Source organism: Platichthys flesus, chromosome 22 (assembly GCF_949316205.1).
Source record: "Platichthys flesus chromosome 22, fPlaFle2.1, whole genome shotgun sequence".
NCBI classification, from domain to species: Eukaryota; Metazoa; Chordata; class Actinopteri; order Pleuronectiformes; family Pleuronectidae; genus Platichthys; species Platichthys flesus.
In genome coordinates, this window is record NC_084966.1 from 4792285 (window position 1) to 4818109 (window position 25825).

Below are 25825 nucleotides of genomic sequence, written 5' to 3' on the forward strand. Positions count from 1 at the left end.
TTGTCCTCCTGCTGCACAGCAACGTTACAACAATATCCCTTCAAATAACAGGGACACAGCCCTTTTAACTCTATGGGGGGGGGGGGGGGGAGAGATTTAGGTCACATTTAAACTGGGCTACTCGAAAGATAAACAGTGACAACTTTCCTCGATGGATAGATGTGGGTGGAATTGCTGTAATGATGCAGGGAGCGAGACGCGCTGATGAATCATCTCAAATGAGCTCCAGTGGCTGCGCTAACCCTAACAGCATTAGTGTTCAGGCTGCTCTCCACCAGCTATACTGACATTTTACTTAATAGACTTTAACTTGAGCACAGGCAGCAGTGGAATCTTTCATTAAGTTTCATCTGCAGCCCTGGGCCACACATCTGCTTTTTAAACCCCTGCAGACACGTGTATCATCCTCTCAGGACTGAATGCGTAATTGCCCCCCCCCCCCACTCTCCTGTTAAGGAAGTGGAGTCTCAGCATCCAACTTTATTTCCAACTTGATATTAACATAAATAACCTGTGCCCTGATAAATCCTCAGAAATGAATTGCGTGCAGATAATATATTGTTTTTCTGACCTATGGAAAGGTCAGATAAAAGGTTACTGACGTAACCTTTTTTGACGGTTACTGGTGTTTTGGTAATTGTGGAATTATTTGAGCGGCAGAGATAACACCAGTGATTTAGAAGAAGCTGCTGCTCGGACAGAAAAGCTTAATGAGCCCAGAGTGTTTTAGATGTTCGATACCGGGACAGCTGCAGCCAAGAGGTCTGGACCTTTCATTACCAGAAACACTGCTGGGAAAAAGAATCACATTAGGGAGTGTTAAAAAGCTGTTGACAGTTTTTATAGCTCATTTCGGTTGCTGGTGTGTCATTAGGGGGGAATGGGGGCCGCGGTGTGAACCACAGCCTGAGAAGACAGACACAAGGAGTAATTATAAATGCAGAGACAGACTCGCTGATGCCTGTAATTAACGGTGGAAGAATCTCAACACATCTCTCTCGTCGCCTCTCATTTTCCTCACTGGCTCAGGTGAAATGGAGAGAGAGACGCCACTTGATTGGCTGGTCGCGGACTTGAGAGGGACGTTTCCTCCAGTGATGAAGGAAAGCCCAGCCGGGGCCAGCGGAAGCCAGGCCAAAAAGTTTATGTCATTATGGCATGACTGTAGCAGTGGAAACCATCGTAAACTCTTCAGAACATCATGTAAACGCCAAAGGAAATAAACTGAAAAGAAAAATGTTCTCAGTCTTAAATTTAGCCCCCGAAACCACCATAATTTGGATTTAATCAATTTGTCAATTCTGATTCTTCTGGAGCTAGTGTTATATTTCACAGAGGACAAAGAAACTTCAAATGAAAGCAAAACCTTGACCTGTGCTGTCAAAAACATAATGGTTAGATTAATCTGTAGTGATTAAAGTAAAGTGTCCTGACGTTAGCCAATCGTGACGCATTAGTCAGAATATAACCAGAGCCAAAAGACACCACGCTGGAGGAAATGTAGAGCCAGACTAATATGGGATATTTGAGACTAATATTTAAAAAAAATAGGGAATTACATTTGTATTGATATTATTTAGATATACAGTACTGTGATGAACTGTGATAGTTTAGTAGTGGTAACACTAAACATGTGACTTGTAGACCTGAATTGATCATATTCATTTTTATTGATATTAAATATAAAAAGTAATCAAACGTACTGTGGGGATCTTTTGATAAAGCTGCAAAAACACGTTCATATATCGGTCACTCCACTGACTGACCTTTTAACTGGTTTTGTGTATGACAATAAAAGTCAGTCACACATATCACATGAGATTTTTTTTTTGCAGTGTAAAATGAAATTGCTATTTTCTGAACGAGCTGCAAACATCGTGTCATTATGTTCGAACGCTGCCTGCCACAGATAAGAAAATGGCAATGTTCTCCACTCTGTTTGGCTTCATGTGGAGATGTGTGGCTGCAGCGGGTTGGCTTCACTTAAACTGTTTATGAGAGGCAGATAGGACTGTGTTTGTGTGTGTGTGTGTGTGTGTGTGTGTATATTTGTGTGTGTGTGTGTGTTTGCAAACTTAGAGACAGAAGTAAACAGAGCTTTAGTTCTCAGTAAAACAGCAGAAGAGTATTTTTCCTTTTCACACGCACACGCACACGCACACGCGCACACACACACACACACACACACACACACACACACACACACACACACACACACACACACACACACACACACACACACACACACACACACACACACACACACACACACACACACACACACACACACACACACACACACACACACACACACACACACACACACACACACACACACACACACACACACACACACACACACACACTGCTGCATGCCTGCTCACATTCCTTCTGAATGCTTCGTAGCCAATCCACGACAAGCATGCAAATGCAATGGGTGTGTCTTTTAAAGCTGGAGTCCAGGGTCTGAACGGAGAGTAGAATAGAATAGAATAGAATCATCTCTGGTTTCAGCTTCTTAAATGTGAGGAGTTCCTCTTTTGCATTCACATGTATGACAGTAATTAGAAAATCTGTGGATTTGTGGTGGTTGATCAGAAGAAAACAAGTTCAATTGCCACCTCGTCTCTATAAAAATGCTCCAGAATCTAGTAAATAAATATGACTTCTATGTGCAAACAGTGTAAAACTGTACAAGACATTCGTGCTTCGGTCTTTTCTGATTATTTCTGAAGTTTTACAGCCGATGTGCTCAAAAACTGGCCCTCGCTCGTGTTTTTACAATCAGCCTCTCTGGCAGACGGTTAATAAAATGTTAAAAGGGTGCACAGCGGTTGCCATGGTTACAAAAACTCGTGGACCTGCATGAATTAATAGTGCAAACAGAAAAATAGAAAAAAAAAATCAGTCCTTACAGCTTCCAGAGTCTCAGGGTAACACACTTTTGTTTACTTCTTTTTGACTTTCAACACTTTAAAATGGTTAATTTTTCTTATCCTGAGAGAAAAATAACAAATCTATATGATTTATTAGTAATCGATTACTTCTTTAAATCATTTCTAGTGTGAGGAAGGAGAGCTACATATGCTGGGCTGCTCTGACCCGATGGTGATAAATGATGTTATCTGTGCTTCATGCTTTACGCTGTGGTCATAACGTCCAGTGCACATGACGCACAAATGCAGCTGGATCATAGAAAACAGACCAGAAGCAGTCAATCGTCGCTGAACGGCCTCAAAGCATCTACTCAGCTGAACCAGCAGCCAAAGCATGTTCATGTTTAATAGAATTTTAACTCCTACTTTCACTTAAAACAATTCTTTGATTTCCTGCTTTGAAAAAACAGCACCTGATCCTGCTTGATCAGCTATTCTCAGTGAATCCAGTGGCTCTTGTATGAGGGTTTGAGGAGTGAAGACTTTATCCTTGTAGTTATCAACAGGACACAAACTGAACTGAGATAAATAAAAGGCAGAGCAGAAAGTGTCTTTCTCCCTGTGACGTCCATATTTCAACCATCTTCGGAACAGAGACGTGAGGACAGACAGTGGACAAAGCCATCGACCACTTCTGCCCTTGCACAGCTTGAATGTTCCCAACACTGTGCTCTCCACTCATCCTTGGACGTACCAGCATTTTCTCTATTTCAATCAATATTTTTCTAACATTAACACTGGATGGGCTGGCATGTAATGTGACAGATGCTGTTCATGGGGAGCAGGTGGGGTGACTCACAACGACTGGGCGCTACCAGTGCAGAACCAGAGCAGCAGAAGGCAAACTTTGCATTAAGCAGCTTCTGAGGTGAGCCGCTTGAGCTAAAAATGAGAAGGAATATTGGGTTTACAACAATGAGGTGGCCAGACATGACTCCAGACGAAAGCCGATGTGTAAATTTGGAAGCTGTGTGCGATAAGTTCAACCTATCCACGTTTGTAAGGCGACGCAATGTCAGGATTTGTGTTTGCAGCTTATCTATGGCACACAACTGGCCAGCAAAGAGTCAAGAGTCCCCAAGAGTTTCAGTAAATACAGCAGCAGATTGCTGAGGCCAAGCCCCTGAGAGCCACTCACATGGACACCCCATCCTTCTGTAGACTGCTGGAGACAGAAACAGAGGGATAACCAGATAACCTGTCTGTGATTTCCTCCCTGTCATATCTGATCCACACAGCTGCAGATTACAGACTGAGGAGAGACGGGAGTATGTATAAGCGTTGGCTCATCGGCCACCCTTTCCCATGTCCTCAGCGACACAGCCCAGCCCAGCGGCTTCAGCGGAGTGGATGACTTTATTTAGAACGGAGACAGAGGGGTATAAACCACAAGCAGACTGCTCGGCTGACTCACCGGCTAAAATAAAGAGAAACTGTTTAAAAAGAGGAAAGAGAGAATGACAGAGTGGGTGGAAAAGAGAGAGGGAGAGAGAGATGATAGAAGGAAAAGACACAGAGGGTGATACTTTGATATGTATCATGAAGCAGTGCAACAGGCTGTCACTGCTATTTCCTTGAATTAGAAGAAAAGCTTGGTCGAGCACAGAGCACATTTGGTATTAACACGCCCACAGACCTCTTGTCATTCATTAGGAATCTCTGGCGAGTTAGATTCCCCCATGATGTTAATGGAGACGTTTGTGTTTTCCATATTTACTTATGTCCCTAATGCAGCACTTGAGCTTCTTCTAACCAACACGCCCATGATTGTGTTGATTAAAAAACATGATAACCGCTCGACCACATCCTGATGTTCTTTGTGGAGCTAGATTCAATAAGTTAAGAACACAATTCACTTTTCAATGACTCCACTAATCATTTAAGTTAGTTAGTTATAAAATACACATTCAATACAGCCCTGTGTGATTTTTGCTTTTAACACTGCTTTAAATCATTATTTGTCATCATCTTACTCTATTAATTGTGTATTACTTAGGCTTTATTATTATTATGGACTTGAGTTGATGCGATTAAGATGTGCAGAGGACGATTAACACAACTTGCCTTGGTTCTAGTTAAAGTTTGATTCAGTTTAACACTTAGTTGGAAAGTATTGAACAATGTATTTACACAAAGTCTCCTGTAGCTATCCTTATAAGGACTTTCCATTGACTTCCATTGATCGTGCAAAGCCAAATCAAAACGTTATCCACAGGACCAACTCATGCCTGACCAGCCTTAACCTGTCCACAATTAACATCTTAGCCTTAACTTAACCACAACCTACATCTTAACCGTAAACACAGGGCCTAAGAAATGTCATGGGAACCAGGCTTTGGCTTTCCCACACACACACACACACACACACACACACATAAATAATCAGGTGTGCCATTGACTGCAACACCTGCCAGCTGCTCACACACACACACGCACAGAAAGCACACTTATGCACGAGCCCCGGATGTCAGTCAGGATCTAATAACTATCACCGCCCTCCTGAGGTCCGGCTCCGGGCGGAACACACAGCATGGGTCTGTTTGATTTAATGACTTTCTCCCAGGTGACAGTTTGTTTCATTCTGCAGTGACACACCGAGGGGCGGGTGAGGGTTCGGGGATAACGAGGACTCACCACATTAGTGAGGAAGTCTCCGTCGCTCAGCTCCTCCAGGTCCAACAGGTTGGCTCCACCGGGGGGGTAGAGTCTCTCTGCGGCCAGACTGTCCAGGATAGACTCCATCATGGTTCCGTGTGTGTGAGGAGGACCGATCAGATTCAGCTCATGGAAACCAAGCGGCTCCTTCTTCTCCCCGTGTGTGTGAGGGTGTATGATTGTGTGTGAGTGTGTGTGTGCGAGTGCTGCCGCTCCTCACGTCACCGGAGTGTGAAGCCGCCGGTTTGAGGATCCGTGTCCCGGTGCCGCTTCTCTGCCTCCGGTGACAAACTCCAGCAATGTGGAGGATCCATCCAGCTGTGCGCGTGCTCCTGGCGTGCGCTGTCCCCCCCCCCCCAAACCCCACGCGAGCATGAATATTCAAAAGAAGAAAACCACGCCCCCTGCCTCCACCTCCGGCGTCAAATAACGGGCACGCGCGTTAGCAATTAAGGCAACTCAATTAAGAGTTCATTTCAATAATGTACTTTTTAAGTAAAAGTACCCAGAGCACACTACTACACTTCTACTTCATACAAGGTAAACTATTCCAGATATACTTTTCACCTTAATGTTATTACACAAGTATATGAAAAAAAGTTAAAAATAAAAGTACTGTTTTTTTTACTGATATATTATTATTATTGCATCGAAATATCAGCTATAATAACATTTTGCAATTGCAATAAAACGAATCACATTATCATCAAAGATGAAAAAGAGTTTGGAAGGACTTTCCACCACTTTTTTTAATCACCTTATCCATTTATCTCATAGTTAATAATATTTGTTTTGACTTTTGTCAGAAATCTTGTAGAATTATAAATCTGTGTTGATGGGATAAGGCATCTGCTTATGTCTGCTATATGAAACAGGCGATGTAGATTACACTGGGTGTAATACATCCCCCTATAGGTAAGAGGACATCATTGCAAACTGATTTGAATATTATCAGGTATTGGTGTTCAAATACCTTCTTCAGTGAGGGATAAATTGGCGTGTGTGTATGTGTATACACCACAGCCCCAACCAGTTACACAATCTGGGTACTTTTTAGCCACTGGCACTGAATCAGTCAATATCTCCACTTTTTTATCCAAAACTGAAATATCTCAGCAGCTACAGGATGGATTTCCATGAAACTCTGCACATACATTGATTATGACTTCACCTATAGCGCCACCATGAGGGTGGACTTTGTGGTTTTCGTCATTTGATGTTTTGTGGAATTTTTAATGGTAATATCTATAAGCGAAGGATTGGAGATATTGACCATAGATGGATGACATGTCTGCTCCCCAAAAGTGAAGCCAAAGTGTCTTGATTGCCCCCTGGAGGTTGGCCTCAGTATAGGTCATAAACCCTCCCTCCTCCTTGTTAACAGATAGGACACGGACCAAGCTAAAAAAACCTGTTCAAACAAAGTCAATGCAGAGGGTGTGGTGGAGGCAAAAAGACGGAGCTCCTTTGTAATAATGGATGGTAACGATAACCATGATGCATCTGTGGGTCTGTTTTATGTTCCTTTTCAAACAGTTACCTAATGATCTCCTGTTACTCTCCAACCTCTTATTTCCTTCCTTGTTTTTCTTCTGCTTCCACCCCTCCTCTGTTATCTGTCTCTTTTCTCAGTCCAAATATCAGTTAACGGACGTGTCCCATCCCGAGGCACTCTGTGTCTCACACACATCAGTGTTATATAACTTTAGTGACCTTAGAATGACAACTGCAACCCTACCCTCCAAGTAATAATCCTAATTCACATTTAAAGGAGCTGGGTTGTCATGTGACCACCCCCATTTTGCTTGTATCACTTGTTTTTACCGTCAGGACAGTAATGCCTATCAATAAATGGAAGCTATATCAATGTGCCACTAACAATAATAAGTGTAAACAACTAAGCTTAACGTTTTTTATATAAGGTAGGAAACCAATTCTACAAGATTATATAAGTATATCTCAATACTTGATTGCTATATTTATTTTATCATATCAAACCCCAATTGTAGAATCTGTATTATTATGTAAGCACAAATGCAGTTACCACCAGTGACCACAGATGAAAACAATCACAACTGAAATTTTTAAATTAAGTATTTCAATATTTTTTTCTAAACAGCAGGCACCAACTCAGCAGACACGGAGTACCATCAACATCATTTAGATTTAATATTGTGGTAGCAAGAAATCAAATTCACAGTCAAACTGGGGCTGGATGAATGAAAACAAATGGCTGCTGGTCAGGGAGGAAGAAGAAGAGGGGCCTCAATGAAGATGACGAGGAAGAATCTATAATTTTTCATAGGTTATTTCTCATATGTTAACACAAGATAGTAACTATCACCTGTCGTCAATATGTCCAGTTATTCAGGAGGAATTCATGTGTTTATCTTAAATTGATCTGATCTGTACAAACGTATAAGAATCTCAATGCTGTAGTTTTTTTCTCCTGCTCATCTGTTGATGCACATCTCCACAGGCGGCTCCCCGATTGGCCGTTGGTGTGACGATGCAGGTGTATGACTCATCCTCTATTCTTAGCCAATGAGGTGACACGGGATGCTGACCTTTCATCGCCTTGGTGACCGCTGTGACGTCACTGCAGCTGTCATCTTCCTCCTCGGTGGTGTGAGATGATTGGTGGCATCAGAGCCCCGGGGTGGAAAACACACAGTTTATACATGTGCGTGAGTCAATGATTCCCTCACCGCACTGCCACTGTCACACAGCTCCTCTTCATCGTCACAGCTTCTGTCCTCATCAACCCCTCTGCTGAGGATTAACAGGCGTATTCACAGCAGCACCCTCTCATGACTGTGAATACAAATTCATGCTTTGACATTAATGACTTCATATGTCCAAGCAGTCGGAAACAAATGGTCAGCACAAAACCTAACAGGGCTCCCATTAAGTCCTAATCAGAAAATTAACCCCTGACAAACCATCACCAAAACCAGACCATTCATTTATGCTTATTTCCTGTTAGGTTGTCAAAAATCACAGATTTGTTTTGATGTAAAGTCTTCGGAATAAATCATCTTAACTGAAGCAACTAACTACTGGAGGCAGTTTCTTTTCATACTGTGTTTTATCTTGTCTTGTCTCATACTTTGAAACTGCATTACGTGGTCTAGTCCTGCATTTGAAGGACAGATCCCACCATTCCTCTGTGGTGGTACATTAGGCCCATTAGGAGCTTGTTGGTGGTTTGTTTGTGGCAGCTGGGTGGAGGAGTTCATGTATAATAAGTGAAAAGTGTGCTGGGATGGAGAGGAGGTAGATTTTTCCCATCTTATCTTTACATGTGGCTGGAGATAAAACAGTCTGCATAAACATGTATTCAGACTCGGCAGCTTTAAGACTTCTTCCCTCCTCTGCTCCTCACAAATAAAATGCCAATGTGTTCCTCCCCTGTTTCAGTCTATCCTCTTTTTTTTCTTGTTTCCTCTCTATCTGTCGTCGATCAGGGAGTTCAGAAGTTCAGAGAGAGCGGTGAGACAAGGGGGATTCACAGGGGGAACGACAGAAACCCATCTGAATAACGCGAGCAATGTGATGAAAGCCAGCCTACACACACACAACAAGTACAAGTTTAACTATGTTGTCTATCTACAGGTAAGAGAAATCAGCATGTGTGAGGACAATGACAGGAATTACAAAAGTGTGTGGACACCCTAAAATTGGGTTTCTGGATCATCTCATTCCAAAACAGTGGGACTAAATCTGCTGCTGTTACCTCCACTGCTTCTCTGTTCTCCATCCAGCTGCACCAGGGTGTCCACATACATTTGGCCATATTGTGTGTATTTGACCCACTGTGCAGACTGTGACTTTACCGCCCTCCAGTGGAAGATGAAACACACTACAAACTAGGACACATACATCTATGGATGTACAGTAAATGTACCAACATCATTATATTTTATAATATATATTTCTATCTATTTTAGTTGTATTAGGCCACTACATGTACCCTCTGTTAAATCATTGTATTCATCCTGCTTCTGCCTCTTTTCTAGATGAATGCTCTTTAATTGGGCAGCAGTATCACAAACTGTTTGTTCTACCAGTTTTGCTTTAAGTTCAATTTCTTGTACTCATCAGCTTTAAATCGCAAAACATCACAATTGGGTCATTTTTGTGATGTCGTAGACTCTTCCTGCACGATCGCTGAATCCAGAAAGGTCGAAGCTTAAACCAAACAACGTCCAAACATCTTTTTTTGTCAGTGGCACGGGCCGATATCATGAAATCAGCAGGGATTTGTCAAATGTCCCCCTGTAACTGTAGCTGGTGAAGCGTTTGTCTTCTGGGGTCACCACTGCATGGTCTTGGATCGCGTCAGTTTCCTGGTCAGAGCGTGGCGAACTGTCAGCATGTAGGAGCGCCGGTCAGGCAGAGGCTGCTGCTGATCCACCACCAGCCTGTCGGACACGAGACACAACAAGTCACCAATAACAATCAATATACTTCAGCAGTTTTGATCTCACAGGGAACTTAACAGTACAAGGGCTGTCAAAACGTCTTTCTAATGATTTCCAATCCTTTCTTTTCTAGCCACAATTTATCTTTTCGCTCCTCCATTTCTTTTGTGCTTTGCAAAGAGCGAATCAATCACAGCCTCAAAAGTCAAGACAACACACAGATTGTTTCGGGGCAAGTGTGAATTTTTTTGTGTGTCTGTGTGGTGAAGTATGGTCAAACACACCTGATGAGTTGAAACACTGCTGCCTCCACAGATGAAATGGCTTCGGCCACTGACAGCTCCCTGAAACCACACCTACAAACACACACGCATACATATACTTGAATTTCTCTGACAACTGACAAATGAAAAGGTTTTGTATTCGTACCATCTAACAAATACAATAGAATGGAAACTTCCCATGCACACAAACCTTAAATCCTTGGCCATTCGCTGTCCTTCCTCTGCTGTCACCTCCCGCCCTATTTCCAAATCAGCCTTATTGGCTACTAGCACTGTAGGAACGACTGACACACACCCACACACACACACACACACACACAAAGTGAAGACAATAAACCGAAATGATGACTCTGTTAGCTCTGTGTCACGTTAACACTTACCTACAGGACGCTCTAAACATGGAATGTACATCGCTGCATATGTGTGTGTGTGTGTGTGTATGTGTGTGTGTGTGAGGAGATGACAATAGACAGATGTCAAACAGAGGATGACCAGAGACATACTGCATTTACAGAGTGAACACACTGTTCCTCTGGAGATCATACTGCTGGCTCACTACCTCAGTATACGTTATTAGGTTTTGACGTCACCCTGTGGAATTATTTACAGGGAAAAACTCCACATGTCCAAATTACTTCTCTAATGTCCCAGTCAGAGGAGTGTGTTCCTACCCAGGCTCTGTTTGGTTTGTTCGATGAGTTTCTTGAGGCGCGGGACCTCCAGGAAGCCGAGGCGCTGTGTGATAGAGTAGAGCAGCAGGAAACCATCAGCCCAGCGGATAGACGACTCCAGAGAAGCCACAGTGCTGTCCTGGAGAAGATCAGGCCTCAGTTAATATGGGGAACGATGACGCATTCAAAGATATAATTTTAAACCATTGAAATGATTTATTGGCATGAATAAAGGAAATAAATCAAACAGCAAACTTCCCTGATCCTTAAGCCTTGAATGCTCCCTGGGCTCAGTCATCCAGGAATTCACAGACCCACAGTTACCTTCATAACTTCAACTTCAATTTCAAACATTACCTTACAAGCTACGTCCAGAATCTCCAGGTCCACAGTCTCCTGGTCCACCACCCGACTACATCTGTAGGTCACCTCTGGGGCAGATTAACAGACACATTATATTCATATTATTTAATCAGGATGCAGTGATGGAAGCGATGCACCCCAACTATTTTCTCCATGTCCGTAACGTTCATTGTGATAAACACTTGTGCGGTCTTACCCTTTTTATGGTCGTATTCGCCGATGAAGCGTTTTGTTATGAAGCGGACGCACAGCGCTGGAGACAGAAAACAGACTCGGTGACTGCAGCCAGAAACAGACACTCACAAAGTAATTTTGCACATTTATACACGCACACACGATCTGATCACACATCTGATCAGTGTGTTCACATTACACTATATCACAGGCGCTTAGAGACGGAGCCTCCTTGTGAAGTTCCCTGACTTGTTTAAACAGATGCACAAACGCTCTCAGGGTTTGTGTGGAAGGCGTCTGGACGGGTTCATGATTGTTTGACTTGAGCGTCTGCTGTTCGAGGGCTCACTTTCCTTCACGTGGGACACAACAACAAGTTGAAGCTTCTTCAACTTGTTCTTCGAGACTCTACGGATGGGTTGCAATTCATAATTTCATTTGTTTAAGCATAACAACTTGACAAAAAGAGCACAACATTTAAAGGAAATCATAATTCTTGCATGAAAAGCACGACACAGTGAAGGAGTCTCCACCATGAGAGTGGACCTGATGGGAGACAGGCAGTGGCTTGGCAGTAAAACAGTCAGACGAGGTCACAGAAGTGCACGTTTCCACTTCAGCGCTCAGGAAGACGGGTCAACCTCGGACCCGTGTAACATTTCCATATTAAGCAAAGATCCTCCACAACCATGAACAAAATCTAACCCTAAACTCCACCTTTTAATTCCTTTAGCTGGATTATTGCTTTTCGCTTACATAATCCAAAAATGTACACTCGCAGGTCCATCCTGTTTTTGTGTGTGTGTGTGTGTGTGTGCTGTTGTGTGTAGTTTACCTGTTTTTCCAGTGTTCTGAGCTCCCAGAATGAGGAGTTTAACTGGGACCATTTTACTGCCGGGGCCACTGTTAGTCCACGGTCTGCTGTCTTCTTTGTTCCGGCATGAAAACCCTACAGAGAATATACCACAATATGAAAACATAGAAATATATATAGATAAGTGTATGTATAAGTAAACACTATAAGTGGCAGCAATACTCACCTTTAAGTGGAAAGGAGTTCCAGATTTGGAGTAAAACGAGTGTCAGACACTGAGCAGACGAAGAAGAAAGAAGGGATGGGACGCTCTCCTCTCCGTCTGTGTGTTTAAGTGTGTGCGCTTCTCTGCTAGTGTTTGCTTTTAAGGGCTCTCTCCCTCTCTTTCTCCCTCTCTCTCTTCCTCAGGGAACAGTATATGACAAGAGCCATTTGTCTGGAGGAGAGATGTCCAGCTCCAGACGCCAGTTTCCCATTCTGGGTCCATTCAAAACACGTGTAAACACACTTTTAAGAGACGAGCAAACTAATACTGATTCTGAGATGAAGGCCCACCTCACAATAATGGTTTGGAAGCTCAACAATCAAAATGCTTGGTGAACTGGAGGGACATTTTTGGAAGTTGGGTGTGGTGCGGTGTGTTTCGCCCAAAAACAAACAGTGAATGTGTCTGGAACTAAAGCTGCAATTACACTGGTGCTGTAATTGCTGCTGTAGCTTGTGGAAATGTACCATTTTCTTTCAGATAACAGCTGGACAACAAACAGTCCCAGGTCGTTTACAGTCTGAGCTCATTTACGTGACAAGATCTCAGATGCTTTCAAACATCCTGCAAGTCAGCCGGACTAAATTAAACTAAATATTATATTTAAAGTATAAGTGAGATTTTCATGCTGGACCAGAAATGCGGTTGTTTTCCTATTTGTCGTTGTGTTGTCTTATCCCTCTTTGTTTTCTTATTCGCCATTGAATCTTGTGTTTTCCTTTAATGTGATAATGTGTTCAAATTCTACACCTTTTTGTTGAGGTCTGTCCAGTTCTGTCTAATCCTTTCCCATGAGGACAAACAGTGACACGAGCGCAACACAATATGACACAAACCACTAAAACTGGAGTAAAGACATAAGTAAGATTTTATTTATATTGTATACGTTTCTCAGTTTAGTTCAACAAAGCTCGTTGTCGGGAGCGAAAACAATTCAACTGTGTACAACAAGCATCGAGGACAACTTTAAGTTAAGGAGCAGCGCTGAGATATTCCAGAGAAGTGTCGGTTGGTTATTTCAACGATGGATGGAGAGTTTATTATCGTTTGTTTGTACGCGGGGGTGATTCAGCAAATCGATGGCTCGTCGACAGCAGCGGCTCCTTCTGTGACGGCCTTGACACATTTAGCCATCGTCTGCGAAGCCCTGCTAATGGAGTCTGGAAACAGAGAAGGGACGGGCGTTAGAAGTTTATTTTACAATTCTATATATAGAATATTTTAACCGGCGTATCCAAAATAAAAAAACGCACGTACCTGTCATGTAGAAGTCCTTCACAGTCAGCTGAGGTGGCACCAGAGGAGATGCTATGAGGTCCTGATTCACTGCCTGAGAGAGGAAAGGGGTGAATCAAGGGAAGTGTCGGAAAAGTTGCTTCTGTGGGTGTGTGAGTGTGTGCATGTGTGTACCTGGGCAAGTTCGATTGCTTGTTTGAAGTAGTTTGCCTCCTGAATGTCGTCGTACCGCACCAGATTAGGAGAAACCTCCTCTAGTCGGGCTCGGACCTCATCCACGGTGTCGTAGGGCAGCGCCAGTCCAGCCAGCTGCAAACACACACAAATTAAATGTTGCCGTGCAGTAGGAGCGTTTGTATTTTCTTTGTGAGAAACATCTTGCTCACATCAGACACAGCTCTGATGATCTTCCAGTCCTCTCGGGCCAGTCCAGGGGCGGTGACGGCCACCCGGGTGTGCTGGCTTCTGCCTTCAGTGTTCACATAAGTGGCATTTTTCTCTGTGTACGCTGCGCCGGGTAGGATGATGTCTGCCATTGTTGCTCCTACGTCGCCATGGTGGCCTGGATGCAGAGGTTGAAAACAGACATCAATAAAGTTTGACTTTCCTGTGATCTGCTGAATGTGTAGATGCTTTGTGGCGCGTGTGTACCCTGATAGATGATGAGGCTGTCTTTAGGCAGGTCAGCTCTGGTGATGCAGCCGGCATCAGCTCCCAGCAGGAACAGGACTTTGGGTGGATTCTTCCTGATGGCGTCCACACCGGCCTTGTAGCCCAGATCCAACGCAGCCACCTGACTGGCCACTCTGGTAACACACACGCACAATACACACTGGAAGTATGAGCAGGAGGCATCTACTCGTGTTTTAAATCTTACAAACTTCACACAAGTTCTACCTGTGTAGGACGTTGAGGACTTTCCACCCCTCCTCCACCCCACTGCTGGTCCTTGCGTTTTGAGCGATGGTGGAGACGGCACCCAAAATGGCCGCTCCATCTTCTCGCTGCAGAGCGCTGCTGCCCACCACCACCACTGGGCGCTTAGCACCTGAAAGCACCTGGAGACGCAGAACAGAAGAGGAAAAATAACAACATCAGTTCATCATCTTGCACCAAATTCCAGCCAAACCTGATCAGACCTCATGTTTGTGTACGTTACCTGGCAGAAGGGGTGTGTGCCGTCAGCCAGCTCCTTCAGCACCGAGGTCTCCTCTCCCAGGTGGTCGTACGTGTAGCTCAGGTCAACACTGTGACCCACCATGGCGACCTGCAGCTCATTATGGAGCCAGCTGACCGAGGAGGAAGATGATGGGAGGTCGATTACAATCATAAGTCCATCAAATATTTGACAAGCCACATCTTTACATGACATCAATTGGGTCATCATATTTTTTTATTTTATAACTACCAACATTAAATGGAAGCCTCATGTTTCTGTCTCTCTCTGTGATGTGTGAATTTACCTCTTGCGGACTCTGGCGTTGAACATCGGGGCTTCGTAGCGCGGGTTGGTTCCTATGAGCAGCAGCAGATCACAGTCCTCGATGCCGGCGATGCGCGAGTTCAACAGGTAGTTGGAGCGCAGGTCAGTGCTGCAGGGCGAGCAGGATTAATGGTGACAAACTGCACACCTAAAGAGACTCACAACCTTCATGACCACATAAGCAGACTCACCCTGCCCCCTCCATGGGGAAGACCTCCTCGGTGCAGAGGTTTTCTGAGTCTAATCTATTGAGGAGGTCTTTGAGGGAGACCAGAGCTTCAGCGTCAGCCAACCCTCCTGCGATGGCTGCAACCTCGCTGCCCTGCACGCTCTGCAGCTACACACACACACACACAACACACAAACAAGCATTAGTGCACATACGAAGATAACTTTTTAAACAGACAGACAGCCCGTCCTCCATCACCATAGTATAACTACAGAAAGAGGAATAAACAGACAGGTTGCATAAAGCAGCAGACACACACTTACTGCTCCAGCGACACGAGTGAGAGCATCCTCCCAGGTGGTGGGAGTCAGCTGACCTGAACCGTCCTTAACCATTGGCTGAGTCAACCTCTGTCTCTTCAGACCATCGTATGAAAATCTGAAAACACAAGTTAAAAGTTTCACTCCAGTCAAGATAGATAGCAACAAAAAAAAACTTTTATTGAATCTGCAACATGTTATAATAACAGGTTTATATTTCAGGCTGGGGTCTGTCTCACCTGGTCTTGTCAGAGATCCATTCTTCATTGACGTCTTCGTTCAGCCTGGGCATCACCCTCATCACCTCACCTCCTCTGGTGCTCACCACGATGTTGCTGCCCACAGCATCCATCACGTCGATCGACTCGGTTTTCCTGCAGAGACAGCAGAAGATTAGATTTAAAAAAACAAATGAGGCAGCACCTCGTAGTCGAGCATAACTGAAGAATCAAACCCTGTCCTACCTCGTCTCCCATGGTCGTGCGGTGAATGCGTAGGGTTTGGAGGTGAGCGCTCCGACGGGACAGACGTCGATAACGTTGCCTGACAACTCCGACATAAACATCTTCTCTACGTACGTCCCGATCTGCAGGTTGTTTCCTCTTCCTGTTGTTCCCAGGTCTTCCACACCAGCGATCTCACTGGCAAAACTTTAAATCAAACAAACGAAAGATCTCACTAAGTATATTTCATCAATTGAGATGACAATTGCAAATAATAAGATTATCACATTATTCCTTATAGACATAAGTATGGCTGTTGATGATTACCGGACACAGCGGGTGCACTGGATGCAGCGGGTCATGATGGTCTTAATGAGCGGCCCAATGTTTTTGTCCTCCACGGCTCTCTTCCCTTCTGTGAAACGACTGCGGTCTGAACCAAACTGCATGGATTGATCCTGGGAACACCGCATGCAGATTGTGTTTACACACACTCTTTCAATCAACCTTAATCCCATTCACTTCCGTTGTTTGGTGGGTGAACTGGCACTTTAACTTCCATAACCTCGTCCTTTAATTACCTGCAGATCACACTCTCCTCCCTGATCACAGATGGGGCAGTCCAGTGGGTGGTTGGCTAGCAGAAACTCCATCACCCCTTCTCTGATGATGCAAACACACACAAACACGTTCATCAAGCTCATTTACAATTGTTTATTACCTACAGGTACGTATTTTAAAGTTTTACAAAAGATTTAATCATATTTGAACTTATACCTGGCTTTGCGTGTCTTCTCTGAGTTGGTGAGGATGTTCCAACCCTTCATGACGGGCATGGCACAGGCTGCTACCGGCTGAAAGCACACAACCAAACACACACAAATCAAATAAGACACTCACAAACATTTACAGCAGTTTCTAATCCATGCAACTACTCTCTCTTGAGTGCTTGTTCAACCTAGTGGCTACTAAAATAATGTGGCTAAAGACAAACAGATAACCTCTTGTTACCTTTGGAGCTTTCTCGATCTCCACCAAACACATACGGCAGTTTCCGGCCACTGAGAGTCGCTCATGGTAACAGAACCTGGGGATCTGGACTCCTACTTTCTCACAAGCCTGATAGGGAAAGGAAAGGGAAATCAGCCAATAACAAATACACACTAAATAATTGCCAGGAAATCATTGTCACTATCTGTATTAGTTTGAAGTAAATAAATATGATGCCTCTCACCTGGAGGACAGTGGTTCCTGGCTCCACCTCCACTGGTTTCCCATCCACAAACACTTCCACCATGTTGCTGGCAGCCCGCACTGATGTACGCACTGAAAATGTACATAATGAAAATTAATATGTTTTAAAATGACTCACAAAAAGGTGTCACAGAGGTATATCTGTATATTAAGTAGACCCGGCATTTAAGAGAAATATATATATATATATCTATATATATATATAAATATAATTCTCTTTTTCAAATATACACATAATACACAGATGTATATACAGATATGCATAAATACAAGCTTTAGATCTTACCGGTGTTGGAGGGAGCTAGACTGCATTTGGCAGCTCCGGCGAGAGCCCGGCCGACATTCGGCAGTCGCAACATGACTCTGAGAGAGGAAGCAACATATGAGCTAATCTTATTCAGAGATACCATGTATCAAATTTCATTAAAGACATCTGCAATCTGATTTGGTTTGGAGACTTTGAGATCAGCAAAGTACACATTCAAATTTGAACAGGAATCATTTCAAGAAAGTTAAAAAAACTAAATGATTCAGTTATGACAGCAACCGACAATTCCAACAATTATCTTAAGCCTTACATGACTTGTATTGCGCAAACAACAGTGAGAATCACAAAGAGATTCTGTCACGGTCAATGAAAACAAAAGATCCTTCTAACGTTCAAATTTTAATAACAGAATTTCAGGTATTTCTGTATAAAAGTGACCTAAACGATTAATTAACTTTAAAAAGGGTTGTATGATTAATTGATCGCAGTACAAATGATAGTGGCTTGTTAAGAGGTGAGGAAACACACATGACACGGTTTAAGTGATGCTTTCATAACATAGCTGCATAAGCCATAGAGGTTTCAAACTGTCTGCAGTCCTTCTTTTAATTGACATCCTTTGAGAAGTTTCTCTTTGAATTTAACCTAATGGATATTATATTAATAAATATGTCCTATAAAAATTAGGTACAGTTCTTGATTCATCAGTGATTAACTACTATGACAATTTAGATACAAGCTCTGAACCTGAACACTTTTTAAGGTCAAAGCCTGAAATCAGGAGCAAACAAAACAATCATTCATCTGCTGAAAAACCTCAAAACTTATTAAATGAAACATCTTTTATTGCAGGATTTGTTGTTTTGGATTAAGACCCGGTGTTAGCGATGCTAAGCTAACAAGCTATCAACAACAACACGTTATTGACATTCCACCAGGGTAACGTTTCAGGCAGACGACACACAGAGGACAGATCACCGTTTTCCACAACATGTTAAGATCATGGCACGACTCCAAACAGTTATAAAGCAACGTGGACATGAGAAGGAGCTAAAGACAGCTTGAACCTTGCAGTGAGGACGCAGGCTAGCAGCGTTAGCTACTCAAGGACACTGTGTTGTAAGAGGGTAATTGCAGGTTAATGGGTCAAACGCGTACTTCTACCCTTAAGATGCGGTTTAATTACGTAAAAACGTAAACATATGTTAGAGAATAATGTCTGTCCTCGATCTTACCTTTCGCTATTTGGCCTTCTGGACCAGAACAGCGGGGATCTGAGTTTTAACCACTAGTGGAATAGTGATAGCTGCTTTTAGCGGAAGTGGTAGCTCACTTCCTTCTGATATTAGACTCTAGATTCCAGAATAAAAGTTTTCTGAGCATTTTAATCAATCCATTATTATTGTTATAATAATATTAGAATTATACATTGTGTTATTACCAGTAGGACTAGTAGTATTAGTAAAAGTACTAGTATGAAACTTTAGTATTAATGATATGATTATTCTGTTATGATGGTGTATATTTTCATATTTTGTTGTAATGTCTAAAGTTATAAAGTTACTATTCATGTCCATGTGTTTATAAGCAATTGAACTTTGAATAAAGTTTTACAAAATCTGATTAAAAACTGTCTTGATTCATTCAGGTTAAAAAGAGATTTATTTTCACAATAAAACCTTCACTTTTGTTGACATGACACTCCATCGCCTGTTCTTGACTTTATTTTGTTACTGCCCTGACGTACAAGCTATTTGTATCCATTGAGTCGATTGCAGTTTATGTTAACACAAGAAAAAAAAAAAAAAAAACTTCGACTACATTTCCCACAATGCACCGGGCGCTCAGCGGAAGACGCTACGTGTTCGCTCTCCTAGATCCCAGTTCAGGAAGCGTCAACAAACAGGAACCAGAGTTGGTGCTTTCTCCTGTGAAGGAGTGCAGCAAAAATCTGGTAAATATCTTCAAACATGGAACGATTTAGTTATTTATCTGTTTCCGATGCCTTTTATATGAAATATGTCTTTAATGAGACTAAATAGGCCTTTGTATCTTCTGAAACCAGCTAGCAGCATGCTAACTGTGTCAGCTAGCGTCAAACAACTTTAAAAAATAACCTATATCATTGTTTACAGGGGAAACCCCTCCTCAATATGTGTAATGTCTGCTCAGTGTGTCTTTGGTTTACATATGAACCAACAGTTAGCTTAGCTTGGTCAGTGTGTAGCCTAGCTTTGCAGTAACACGGTGTGTTTATGGGCTGTCACCATTTCTAATGACTAATCAGTGATAGAGCACACAAGGCTCCATATGTTACACATGTAAATACGTGTGTTATTAACGTAAGAGCCACAGAACTGTGTGTGTGTTGTTGTAGACATAATGTAACTAAGGGTTAGCACCTGTGTGGAGTTAGCATGACAGGAAAGGTCCAGTTAAACAGTTTATTATGTCACCGTACTCCTCTCATACTGAGTGTTTCCTAGTTTGACAAAATACTGAAGCTGAACTTTAATAGCACTTTATGACACAATGATTATAAAGCCCCAAATGCACTGGGTTTGTAATTTGTCACCTTAAAATGTCTGTGTGGCAAAATAATCATCTAAAGGTCCAAGTGCATGATCTGACATCGGCTAAAAGTTGTGTTCTTCTCAGCTACATTTTGAAATAACACAGATTCTTAATTAAAAGTTTGCCAGCTTAAAATGTTGAAGCAGGCAGTGTGTACATTCAGCTGTTTACCACACAGCTCAAGGCTCACTTTTAGACTGATACTTTTTTTTGCTGAAACTCAATTGGAATATTGGAGTACTTCCACCTGTCTGTCATCTCCCTCACCCTCTTGCACTTGAAATCAAATCTCCAGCACCATGTTGCCGACCACCTCGCCGCACAGCAACGGCGCCCCCGGCTCCAGAGACGCAGCGCGCCACACGGCGGGCGCCAAACGCTACAAGTACTTGCGGCGGCTGCTGCATTTTGGACAGATGGACTTTGATTTTGCCATGTGGCAGATGCTGTACTTGTTCACGTCGCCACAGAGGGTCTACCGCAACTTCCACTACAGGAAACAGACCAAGGACCAGTGGGCCAGGGACGACCCTGCGTTCCTGGTGCTGCTCAGCATCTGGCTGTGTGGTGAGTCTGACTGTGGAGATAGAAACACCTTAACATTTATTTTCACACACAATTTGTCTTCCCTGTTTGGTTGTTTTTATTTATATAATGCATATGGGGTAATCCTGATGTTGTCTGTGTACAATGAGAACTAAACGCTCCCTGTGTTCATCTGTAGTGTCAACATTAGGCTTTGGTCTGGTGCTGGACATGGGTGTCCTGGAAACTCTGAAACTGCTGCTCTGGGTGGTTTTTGTCGACTGTATAGGAGTTGGTCTGCTCATATCGACGCTCATGTGGTGAGTCGCAAATTTGTCTGGTTTAATGTATGAAAATCATCTTCACATTGTCTCTCTAGCTTTTGGAAAATTGAGCTCTAAGGTGGATTCTGTTCTTCTTCTGTCTTTTCCAGGTTTATCAGCAACAAGTACCTTCTAAAGCAACCCAGCAGAAATTTAGATGTTGAGTGGGGCTACGCGTTTGATGTTCACCTCAATGCTTTCTACCCACTGCTACTCATCCTGCACTTTCTGCAGCTCTTCTTTATCAACCGTGAGTAGATTATCTCTCTGTGTGATTTTTAGCTTCATGTGTGAAAGGACATCATTCTGTTTAAGCTGTTAAATTATCTTTAAATGTGCATTTAACTTGTTTTATTAATCATTCCTATAAAATATCCAAGTGGAGAGCAAGGTTTTGGTTCAAGACAAAAACTAAATCAACACCAGACTTGCGCAGATGTAGTTTATCAGATGTTGTGTCTCTATTTGCAGTTTGTCGTTTTGTGTGTTTCAGATCTTGTGGTGATAAACTCAGACTGGTTCCTGGGATACTTTGTCGGCAACACTTTGTGGCTCATCGCCATCGGTTATTATCTCTACATCACCTTCTTAGGGTACAATGGTAAGCCCCATGCACCCATTCACCTTAACTGAGACTTTAAAATGTTTAATCATAAACCACGTGTTATTGAAACAGGATTAAAGTCATTTAAACTGATAAAATGCTGGTCAAAGTAACTATATATCGACTGTAATTTATTACTTATTTCAGTAGCTGGGTTTAAGTTTTTTGAGTCAAATCAATGTCTGACGTAAAGTATTGGCTTCACTTCATGTTGTCAAACTTTATATTCACCTTGGTGGCACTGCTCAAAACTAAGCTTTTTGATTGGTTGTAGTGATGGTCACATAATATATTAGATTATGTTTCAGTCTGCCTTTGTATCTTCTTCTGTCATTAACCCGTCATCGTGTGTCGTCCTCGCAGCCCTTCCCTTCCTGCAGAACACGGTGGTGCTGCTCTACCCCTTCGCTCTGCTCGGCCTCTTCTACGTCCTCTCCATCTCTCTGGGCTGGAACTTCACCCAGAGCCTCTGCTCATTCTACAAATTCAGAGTCAAGTAAAACCAGTTTGCCCTTCAAACTGGACACGAGACACCTTCATGCCGACAAGCCATCAAAATCAGTTTTGGGGACATCACATTTATTTCCAGCGGCTGTCGGCCAACATCCGGTGGAGAGAGACTATGGAAACTGGGATCTGTAGATTGAGGTGCGCTGACTCACACTTGATTTTCTGTTTGGATCTCATGATGATCTGCAGCTGAAGAGTGGAGTGTTTGGACTAGTTGCAGAAACAACGGGACAGAAGAGACAGATCTTTTATCGTTGTTCTTTTTTGTATGATTTGTAAATAGTTCTCTGGCAGGTTGTAATATATACACAGAGCGTTGTTTCTGAAAAGGAGAAATTTGCTTTGTTTCTTTGAGTTTTGGTTAAAAAAAACAAAATAGAACAAATTGAAATCCTGATTATTGAATGGAGGAGAGGAAAGTGGAGGAATGTGGGATGCAAACTTTTTTTTCCTTTTCTTTTTCTCTTGAAGTGTACATTCCAAAGCACTTTCAATAAAAGGTTTTATTAATTTATGTGGATGTGGCTTTAATTCCTGGCGGAATATACTGACCTTTAGGCAGAGTGTAATTGCAGTTACATGCTATAGCCACACAGTGGCACTGTTGTCACTGCAATGGGTGACGACATGATCACAATCATGTGCTGGAATAACACGAATATTTATGTTTAAAATATACAATGCAAGTTTTTAATATCAGCCATTAGTGAAAATATATCATTAGATTTTATTATGACTCTTTTGTTTCTGTTTTCCATATATAAAAAGCATCTGTAGTATTTTAGGCTTTCTAAAGAAAACATGAAAAATGTTGGTGTATTTGTTTTTAATCCACCAGTTTCCTCACTTCCCCTCGTCACAGCATCTCTTTACTTCAGTGAGTTCATGAACATCTGCTTGAACTTCTCCAGGTCGACGTTCTGCATGATGACGGCCTTGTGCTTCTTCTTCAGCAGCTCCATGTAGTCCAGCACCATCATGCCTCGGGTGTATTTCCCCGCCAGCTCCACGGTCACGGCAACCTGGGCGAGGAAGAGGAAGGAAGGAAGAAAAATGGTTTGATCTGGAGGGGGATCTTTAAAAGAGAAGAAGAAGCAGGGGCCGCTCACCTCTTCACTCTCTGTTATAAATGTGTCATCGATGGCTGCAGCCATGGCGTAGCTGTCGCAGGAGTTGAACCCTTTCCCTTCTGTGATCTCCTTCTGATAGTCGGCTGACTGAGCTTTCTGCAGACCATCAACCATGGTCAAAGTTATCAACAGAGTCAGATGATGGATGGAATAAAAGCAATTCCTGATATCATGCATTTCACAGCTCCCTATTCTTACCTTCATTGAGAGGCTGGTGATGTTCCTCATAAACGCAGCCTTCTCTGTGTTTTGAGACAGCCAGTGCTCACAGAAAGACTGACAGAGCAAATGTTGCAGGTGGTTAGTTTGGAAATTTCAGCTGCTAACAACTCAATATGGACTTTACATGCAAATATACAGTATGTTTTAAATGTCACAGCTAACATTTTTTAAGTTTTAATGCATTGGCAGGGAAATCAAATCCATCAGTGTTCTGAAAAACCAAAAGAACCAGAAATGTTCACATTATTCTGTGCAGCCTCACCCACGGCAGACTGTTCCTGCAGCTGAACTCCCAGGGGGCGATGTAGGTGGGGCAGGTGTAGCGGTCCAGCACGATATGGGCGGCCTCGGGGTCGGCCACAAAGTTGAACTCTCCGCAAACTGTGGTGTTACCTCTGGCTGCACACACAGACACACATTATGTAACAGAAGGGACAAACGCGTGTAATTGTGTGTTTAATGTGTTCAAAAGACTAACGTACAGTCTGTGTTTCCTCCCATGATGTAAAGAGCCTTGAGTTTCTTGGGGAGGGAGGGGTCCAGTTGTACTGCGACGGCTAAATTAGTGAGGGGGGCCGTTGCCACCAGGGTCACCTGTTCACAGAGCAATGACACAGAAATATACACTTTTTCTTTTTCTTTAAAGGTGTCCTTAGAACAGGAAAAAGTATTTCAGGCTAGTGAATGACATTTTTGGTGTGTGTCCCACCTCTCCAGGGTTTTGATTAATGATCTTGACCATGGCAGGTACGCCTCTTTTCTTCCGCAGCAGCTCCAGGCCGGGGGCATCCGGGTCCGGGGCGTCGCCCATGCCGTCCTTCCCGTGGTAGTCTCCAGCATGGCGCCGGTTGGCCAGCAGGGGCCCTGAGCATCCTCGGTACACTGGGATCTGAATGTGATAGTTGTTAAGGGATGTGTCACCCTCTCACTTAGATCCAACCTTCACTATAATAATGATTAATAATAACTTACATCCAGTCTGTTGCAGACTTTCAGGACGCGCAGTGTGTTCGTGAGGACGTTCTCCAGTGGCGTATTGCCATAGCAGCAGGTGATCCCCAAAATCTCCACATCAGGGGCCGCCAGGGCCACCATGATGGCCTGAGCATCATCCACCCCAGTGTCCGCATCGATGAACAGCTTTTTTTTCATGCTACGCTCAAAAACAAGTCAGTTAATCCTCAAATCCAATTTTCATTGACGAAACTTAAAATATAAAAAATTCTGAACAGAGTTTGTTCGATAATGATACATCAGCAGCTCTTCTGCTTCAGGAAGCTGGGGATTATGGGTAATATCTACAGTTAACTTTGGTTTAAGTTCTACGCAGACAACACGTTTATAGGCTTTGTTTTTTCTCTCCATGAAAACCATCAAGTCTCTTAGAACCACCACGTGTGGCGTCAGGGGGCTCTGTTGCTTAGCAAAAGTCACAGTGTTGCTTTAAAACACTTATTACATGTAAATAAATATCAAGTAAAAAAAATCGAATCTACGCAACATGAATATCAAGAACAAGTTTAGCAAATTCTTTTTTATATTTAATTTAACAGCATGTTTAGGTGAAATCTAAATTCAGATACGTTAAAATGTAAAATATTCCCTCTTGAATATGAAAATAATTTAAAACTAATTATTATTCTACTAAGAAAATGTAAGGAGAGTCTAACCTTGGGATTGAGTGAATTCTCCTGTTTGCTTTCTGATGATGAGCCGCAGCTGCTGTGAGCTTTTATCTGATCTGCAGCCTTTAAATAGCACGGAGGAGTTGCTTATGACAGAGGAGAAACACTCTGGCCAGGGTACATTTCCACAGAGAGGCTGTAGAAATGAGCTGAAAGAAGGCGTTGGTTGGCGGAATGACTTGGAAAGAACTCTGATGGGGTGGCAGTGAACAGGTGAACAGTGGCATATAGTTTGATACGATTTTAGAGCTGAAATCCTCGCTGTTGGAATTCCTTGCAGTTTCCAATTCAAAGAAAACTTTTATTATGTATAATTTTTTGTTATAAAAGCTTAATAATTAAAATACAGCTACTTTAAAAGCATGCAATGAAAATATATAAGGCATCATCAGGAAAAAGTCCAAACAAAAAACGTTCGCTCTGTTAACCTGAGAACTAAAACTTGTGCTGGAATACAGAAGCATGGGAACAAAGGGTCTCGAACAAACATCTG

The 25825-nt window shown here is 42.8% G+C and overlaps 5 protein-coding genes and 1 long non-coding RNA gene across 6 annotated transcripts in view; 2 read left to right on the forward strand and 4 right to left on the reverse strand.

Moving 5' to 3' along the window:
- creb3l1 (cAMP responsive element binding protein 3-like 1) overlaps positions 1–5918 on the reverse strand; it is a 25987-nt gene extending 20069 nt beyond the window's left edge. The window contains exon 1 of the mRNA XM_062380870.1: positions 5571–5918. Within this exon, the coding sequence (XP_062236854.1) occupies positions 5571–5681 (111 nt within the window). The 5' untranslated portion in view covers positions 5682–5918. The remainder of the gene's footprint in view (positions 1–5570) is intronic.
- Positions 5919–7706: 1788 nt separating this feature from the next.
- LOC133933695 (uncharacterized) lies at positions 7707–8647 on the forward strand. Its single transcript, XR_009912089.1, has 2 exons — positions 7707–7896; positions 8071–8647. It is a non-coding gene; the product is annotated as an uncharacterized LOC133933695 (long non-coding RNA).
- zgc:110699 (uncharacterized protein LOC325371 homolog) lies at positions 8066–12427 on the reverse strand. Its single transcript, XM_062380873.1, has 7 exons — positions 12343–12427; positions 11530–11586; positions 11328–11401; positions 10971–11109; positions 10490–10583; positions 10300–10371; positions 8066–10015 (listed from the first exon to the last, which is right to left on the reverse strand). The coding sequence occupies exons 1-7, from the start codon at positions 12392–12394 to the stop codon at positions 9907–9909; spliced, it is 597 nt and encodes a 198-aa protein (XP_062236857.1). The 5' UTR covers positions 12395–12427; the 3' UTR covers positions 8066–9906.
- Positions 12428–13431: 1004 nt separating this feature from the next.
- LOC133933701 (NADH-ubiquinone oxidoreductase 75 kDa subunit, mitochondrial-like) lies at positions 13432–19118 on the reverse strand. The gene is made up of 19 exons (XM_062380884.1): positions 18995–19118; positions 17778–17854; positions 17472–17563; positions 17249–17356; positions 17015–17091; positions 16819–16900; positions 16565–16695; positions 16259–16444; positions 16034–16168; positions 15798–15912; positions 15497–15642; positions 15286–15414; positions 14982–15111; positions 14720–14880; positions 14474–14628; positions 14209–14384; positions 13997–14131; positions 13844–13916; positions 13432–13746 (listed from the first exon to the last, which is right to left on the reverse strand). The coding sequence occupies exons 2-19, from the start codon at positions 17848–17850 to the stop codon at positions 13655–13657; spliced, it is 2196 nt and encodes a 731-aa protein (XP_062236868.1). The 5' UTR covers positions 17851–17854; positions 18995–19118; the 3' UTR covers positions 13432–13654.
- A 453-nt stretch (positions 19119–19571) lies between these two features.
- Positions 19572–22809, forward strand: unc50 (unc-50 homolog (C. elegans)). The gene is made up of 6 exons (XM_062380973.1): positions 19572–19713; positions 20629–20900; positions 21058–21178; positions 21292–21431; positions 21675–21782; positions 22149–22809. The coding sequence occupies exons 2-6, from the start codon at positions 20633–20635 to the stop codon at positions 22283–22285; spliced, it is 774 nt and encodes a 257-aa protein (XP_062236957.1). The 5' UTR covers positions 19572–19713; positions 20629–20632; the 3' UTR covers positions 22286–22809.
- Positions 22810–23104: 295 nt separating this feature from the next.
- On the reverse strand, positions 23105–25370 carry LOC133933759 (inosine-uridine preferring nucleoside hydrolase-like). Its single transcript, XM_062380972.1, has 8 exons — positions 25318–25370; positions 24620–24800; positions 24357–24536; positions 24130–24241; positions 23910–24046; positions 23624–23701; positions 23405–23521; positions 23105–23317 (listed from the first exon to the last, which is right to left on the reverse strand). The coding sequence occupies exons 2-8, from the start codon at positions 24797–24799 to the stop codon at positions 23165–23167; spliced, it is 957 nt and encodes a 318-aa protein (XP_062236956.1). The 5' UTR covers position 24800; positions 25318–25370; the 3' UTR covers positions 23105–23164.
- Between the last annotated feature and the right edge of the window lie 455 nt (positions 25371–25825).

Bases quoted from the DNA above. Each gene is read 5' to 3' on its own strand.
- zgc:110699 (XM_062380873.1), bottom strand. From the start codon at position 12,394: ATGGTCCCAGTTAAACTCCTCATTCTGGGAGCTCAGAACACTGGAAAA. The intron at 11,110-11,327 runs GTAATGTTTGAA...GATCTTCTCCAG, and splicing joins TTCTGGACGTAGCTTGTAAG to GACAGCACTGTGGCTTCTCT. The intron at 10,016-10,299 runs GTGTGTTTGACC...CGTGTCCGACAG, and splicing joins GCAGTGTTTCAACTCATCAG to GCTGGTGGTGGATCAGCAGC.
- unc50 (XM_062380973.1), top strand. From the start codon at position 20,633: ATGTTGCCGACCACCTCGCCGCACAGCAACGGCGCCCCCGGCTCCAGA. The intron at 21,179-21,291 runs GTGAGTCGCAAA...TGTCTTTTCCAG, and splicing joins CTCATATCGACGCTCATGTG to GTTTATCAGCAACAAGTACC. The intron at 21,783-22,148 runs GTAAGCCCCATG...TCGTCCTCGCAG, and splicing joins CACCTTCTTAGGGTACAATG to CCCTTCCCTTCCTGCAGAAC.
- LOC133933701 (XM_062380884.1), bottom strand. From the start codon at position 17,850: ATGTTGCGACTGCCGAATGTCGGCCGGGCTCTCGCCGGAGCTGCCAAA. The intron at 17,092-17,248 runs GTAACAAGAGGT...GTGTGCTTTCAG, and splicing joins AGATCGAGAAAGCTCCAAAG to CCGGTAGCAGCCTGTGCCAT. The intron at 13,747-13,843 runs GTACGTGCGTTT...CTCTGTTTCCAG, and splicing joins GAAGGACTTCTACATGACAG to ACTCCATTAGCAGGGCTTCG.
- LOC133933759 (XM_062380972.1), bottom strand. From the start codon at position 24,799: ATGAAAAAAAAGCTGTTCATCGATGCGGACACTGGGGTGGATGATGCT. The intron at 24,537-24,619 runs GTAAGTTATTAT...TATCACATTCAG, and splicing joins AAGTCTGCAACAGACTGGAT to ATCCCAGTGTACCGAGGATG. The intron at 23,318-23,404 runs GTGAGCGGCCCC...TTCCTCGCCCAG, and splicing joins TTATAACAGAGAGTGAAGAG to GTTGCCGTGACCGTGGAGCT.